Source organism: Penicillium arizonense, assembly GCF_001773325.1.
Source record: "Penicillium arizonense strain CBS 141311 chromosome Unknown PENARI_contig197, whole genome shotgun sequence".
Classification (NCBI taxonomy): domain Eukaryota; kingdom Fungi; phylum Ascomycota; class Eurotiomycetes; order Eurotiales; family Aspergillaceae; genus Penicillium; species Penicillium arizonense.
Window position 1 is genome coordinate 1 of NW_019173474.1, and position 5,160 is coordinate 5,160.

General features: G+C 47.0%; 2 protein-coding genes across 2 annotated transcripts; both read right to left on the reverse strand.

Moving 5' to 3' along the window:
• Nucleotides 1-1,389: 1,389 nt before the first annotated feature.
• On the reverse strand, nucleotides 1,390-2,835 carry PENARI_c197G07871 (uncharacterized protein; the record flags this gene model as incomplete). The annotated part of the gene is made up of 1 exon (XM_022638129.1): nucleotides 1,390-2,835. The coding sequence occupies one exon, from the start codon at nucleotides 2,833-2,835 to the stop codon at nucleotides 1,390-1,392; it is 1,446 nt and encodes a 481-aa protein (XP_022482016.1).
• Nucleotides 2,836-3,978: 1,143 nt separating this feature from the next.
• On the reverse strand, nucleotides 3,979-4,578 carry PENARI_c197G00858 (uncharacterized protein; the record flags this gene model as incomplete). Its single annotated transcript, XM_022638128.1, has 2 exons — nucleotides 3,979-4,210; nucleotides 4,274-4,578. The coding sequence occupies 2 exons, from the start codon at nucleotides 4,576-4,578 to the stop codon at nucleotides 3,979-3,981; spliced, it is 537 nt and encodes a 178-aa protein (XP_022482015.1).
• Between the last annotated feature and the right edge of the window lie 582 nt (nucleotides 4,579-5,160).

Consider the following 5,160-nt stretch of genomic DNA (forward strand, 5'->3'; position numbering starts at 1 on the left):
GTGTTATCGCCTGCAAAGCCTTCAATACTATAACTTGTCAACTTTGGAACATAGCAATGCGATTGGCTTACAGCAAGCTACTTACTGAGTTTGTGCATGTGATGCTGGCTGAGAAGTTCCGATGGCCGTTCAGACTTGGCTCAGTAGGGCAGTTGCACCAGCTTCAATTGATCCAGCTACACAATGGTACGGCTTCGTTACCTAGACCTTACCTAAGCTGTTAGAGACATTGTGGGGAACGAAATCTGCGTGGAATTTCTTACCTTAGCCTCTGGCGAAACCTGGCTACTGTCCTGCGTTTCACGTGATCGGTGTATATTATCGAGGAACTAAAGGTATTCCAAGAGAATAAAGTGAGGGACTCGAGAAGAAGAATGGCCTCATATTTATGTTGTCCTTTCTGTTAGTTTTGCCTTCACCTCTAAACCAAATCAGGAGAAATGCTTGAGCCACCGTTTTCCCTTGCGCATGGACGTCAACAGTAGGCTATATCGCTACGCTAAATAGAAGGTCTAAAAATGAACTTTGTCTGCAAACCTCCTCAGGTGCATTCAAGTTGTTGACCTTGTTATACCCACAGTGTGCTATGCTGTGTGCTATGTATCTGGAAGCTAGTCACCTCACCACTCTCACCAGTCTCACCAGTCTCACCACTCACCACTCTCACCACTCACCACTCTCACCACTCACCACTCTCACCACTCACCACTCTCACCACTCACCACTCACCACTCTCACCACTCACCACTCACCACTCTCACCACTCTCACCACTCACCACTCTCACCACTCACCACTCTCACCACTCACCACTCTCACCACTCACCACTCTCACCACTCACCACTCTCACCACTCACTCCTCTCACCCTCTCATGTTGCCATGCTCTCGTATGGGCTCTTAACTCCCTGGTGGATTTTATCGTCCCATTTGTTTGCTTCTGTTGTGCATCAAAGCGCGATAGCTTGGGAAGTCGAGTTAGCCACTACTAGAGTACAATCAGGTAAATCTTTCCGTATAGGAATAGCAGACTGATATCAAATGTAAGAATGTATTACCTCCCATTGGCCAAGGTTCTCATTTTCGTCATCGTAGTTTTCATAACTAGCGGCTACGTAAAGTTCGTCATGGAGTAGGGGTATTGATATACAGTAAAGATAAGATCAAACGCCTAGGGACTTTTAGGAGACATGAGTTACGCACGATCATTTCTCCCTGGCCGCTTTGTTTTGATTCTCAACCTGCCAAGAGAAATTAAAAGGAAAAACAAAGAGTGCCAATTTGGAACAAAAGAAGGCTATCTATCGGTCTAACATCTATCAATCTATTTATCAATCTATTGCAAATTCAAACCCCCAATTTAACGTTCACAGCCAAGACGAAAAAAGGCCTTAATGGGCAGCGACTGCTGCTCCTGGTCGTTGGCCAATTGGAGTATTGACTGAGCCTTGGGATTGCATATTCTGGGCAATTGTGTCCTGGTACAGGTCATACATGGCTTTCGCCACCGTAAGGCGTCTTTCTCTCTGCATATCATCCAGATCATCCCATCCCTCCGCTTTCTCCCTTTCTGCAATGAATTCCGCTTCCGTGAGTATGGCTCTTTGGCCAATTGCGAGGTTGGACTTGTTCTGCACGGCGTTGGTGTTCGAGTTCAAAGCAGCGCCGGAGGAAACCGGATTGTGAGGTGCCTCATCTCCGTCAAGGTTGATTGGGTTGGCTGGCGACCCAGTTCCCGGATGCAAATTCGCAGTGGAGGAAGGGGGCACTTCATGTTGGCCTGCAGATGAGTGTTGGATTGCAGGTGAATTGAGACGTCGTGCAGGCTGTCGCTCTGGTGATTGTCTCGCTGCTGAGCCCAATGGGCAAGGAGTGGGAGACCGATCCTCATTGCCTCTTCCAGCGTCGCTCTGGAGCACGCGCAGATAGCGTTCTTCTTGTTTCTCCCAGACCTCTTTGATTTTTGCGTCTGCTGCGCGCTTGCCATTGCAGAAGCGAGTGAAATCGGATCTTGGAATCCAAGAACAAGAATTTTGCATGTTGTCGGTATCCTCTGACTTCAGGTCCTTCCATTTAATCTTCAGCCAAGAACATGGATCAGACTTGTATTCTTTATCCGAATTCTTTCTTTCTTCCGAGGCAATCCCGTAGATCCCGACAACATTGTGTTTGGTATACCGCCAGACTTTGCTCCGTGGGCTAGCTTTGATCTGTGAAATCCGCAACTCTCGTTGAGAAATGTTGTTCATGTCATCATTGGTATATCCATTCCTGTATTTGAATTTGTATCTGGCTCCATGACGAGGCCCATACTGGAGGATGACGAATGTTGATCCTCGCAGGGTTCCCCATCCATCCACAACCGCGTCGGTTTCCTCGTCATCTTCTGACGGATCAAGGCTGGCTAAAAGCTCTGGGTCTCTGGGCTCGCTAGCACCTCGTGCTTCCGGTGACAGATCGGTTCGATTTTGTCGATGACCGGCCATAGAGGAGCGTTCATTAATATTCGAGCTTGACCCCTCTGCAGCCTGGTGTACCGAGCCAGCGTCATGCATCGGGGTGTCATCTCTCTCGATAGACTGTACCACTGAGCTATGCGATGGCAATGGGGCATTGGCTTGGTCGGCTGGATCAATGTTGTTAGGCTGGTCGCTATCGTGTATTTCTGACGGTTTGTCGGCTGGACGAGGCCCTTCCGAGAGATCCACCTGTTCAGCTGCGCTTTTGATCTTTGCAGAAGATATCGCGTTTCTTTCAGCTAGTTCTTGCATTTCAACAAGCTTGGAATGGTTGTCCTTGGCGAGAGAGCTTTTCTTTACTCCACTGTTGGAGGCCATATTGAGAGAACAGACCTGATCTTTTCCGTGAAAAGCAAGGAAAGCAATTTACGCGGTTGATGGCAGGTATTTATGCATTTCAGATACCAAGTCAGACCGTAGTCACGACATAGGGCCGGGATATTGATTGTGAAGTACAAGTAAATGCGTCGGCCTCTGATTTTAAATTTTTTGGCATTATGAAAAGCGCAACTGAGCATGAATTTGCGTTCTAGCTCGTTAAGTTCCTGCCTTAGAATAAAGAGGCTGGATGGTACACGCTTTATGCGTCTCTGGTGAGGTCTAAAGCTCAGGCTTTAAGTATGATCGCTTCTTCTAGCTGGAGGCAACCTCCTCGAAGTTCACTTTTGGAGCCGCTCCTCTTTCAAGCATTGAATCAAGCCAGCATGTTTGTGAGCAAGATTGAGCAATCAACGTATGAAATTTTTAGCATCCTTGTTCCTCGTGTGAATGTCATTTGCGGCGACTTTCAGTAAGCTGTTGCTCGACGAACCCAATTGTGCTGACCTCGAGGACTCATTTATTGATTATGTTAGATAGGTTCCAAATTGAGCAATTGAATCAAGAGAAACGAACGGTTTGCAAAATGCAAAGTTTACCTGTGTTTTTTGGCCTGCAAGTGGTTAGACTCATACAGAACCAGGTGCGCATTTGGTTTCTGAAATGCCCTCTTTTACTATTACTAACTTGACTCGGAACTTCATCCAACCTCATATAAATGCGCTTTGCTCCTGAGTAAGAGTGGCATTATAGAGTGCCATTTAGTCGACATTCAATTTACTGCTCATTTAGAGCTTCGGAACGAAGCCCTCTTTTTCGTTAAACATGCAATTTTACGCCAGTTGCCCTTAGACTAATGTTGCTTCATGACTTCAAGACAGAACTATATGCTGAATACTGTATTGGGATTGGAAAGCTAAACAAGACTTAATTCTGCGTGACATTGTAAACGACTGAGATATCAGGAAATATATAAAAGTCCACATGCAGATTCAGACTGGAATTTCACGACTTGACTCCAGAAGCAAAAGGGCTTCTGCAGTACCAAAATCAGGGGTACGACTAACATGAAGGATAAAGGGAAAGAGCAATCCTATTTCCATAGCGATAGAGATGCCCTTCATAGCCCTAAAAGCTCTGAGATCACGTATCAGACGTGATCGAGGCTCGCGAACGTCGGATATCCTCATCTTCCTTTCTGATCCGCTCCAATTTGTAGAATTTGTAAAGCGCGAGAAGTGCTGAGCAGATCAGAAGAGTTGCTCCAGTAACAGCAGTTGTTATAATAGCCATTACCGACCAATTCCCACCTTGCGACGTACAGACGTTGATGACAGTGGTCAGCAGTCCGGCAACAGCATGCAGGCATAGGGGACTAGTTCAGCGTTAAATTGGGATCTGGCTTCTCAAACCTCTCAAGTGGGATTTGCTCACTTACACAAACACTTTGTTAATCAGCCAGGGGTAGTTTCCCCTGAGCTTTGGGACGTGCATCAGCCACATGAGAGCTGCAGTGCCACTAACAAAAAGGAAGCACGCAATAGCGAGTAACGGGGGGTTCTGGATCATATGTAGAGCGGTCCGACCGGCCTTGTTGGTTTGCAACGTCTTTTCAACCTGGCTCGAGGTCTGCAGTGATGTGAACGTGCCGGGAATGACTAGATAGCCGGCAAGCAGCGCCCAGTTAGCCACACCAACCGTGATGCTGAAACGCATATCCATTTGTGCTTCTTCCCTGAGCATTCTGGCATACGTAGTTTCGTTGGCGTGGTGGATCTGGTTGGCTCTACACAGCCCCGTAGTTTCACTCGAAGCTGAGCGCGATGGAAGAAGCGCGGGCTTCAATCCAAGAAGGGGAATCCTTTTCGATCCTATCTTAGCTGGCATACTTGTATGGCTGCCCGCAATGGACGCCATGACCGAGAAAGTTAAGAGCTAATATGAAGAGAGCAAGTTCGACAAGGGACTTTGTGAGCACTTTGTATGGTCGGTAGTGACAGCTTGCTACAGCTAGATCGACAGCTTCTACTGTGGGAAAGGTCGCATTTTTCACTTGCGGTGAGTCTTGCGTGGTCTGGTTTTCAAAGTCAAAAAACGAATGGCTTCTGACAGAGCACGAAGCTTGCTTCGTATTCGATTTAAGCGGCTATCATCTGCAAATTCACTGTCAGGAGAAATTTGGTGCTTGACACGTTTTCTGTTCAGATCGGATTCTGAGGCGGGACAAGAAATTCCAACTTTAATCTGAGTGTCAAACCACCCTTGAACCGCTGCTTGTCACTTTCAGATAAGAGCCGTATATAAAGTCCCCAGTAGACTCTTTTT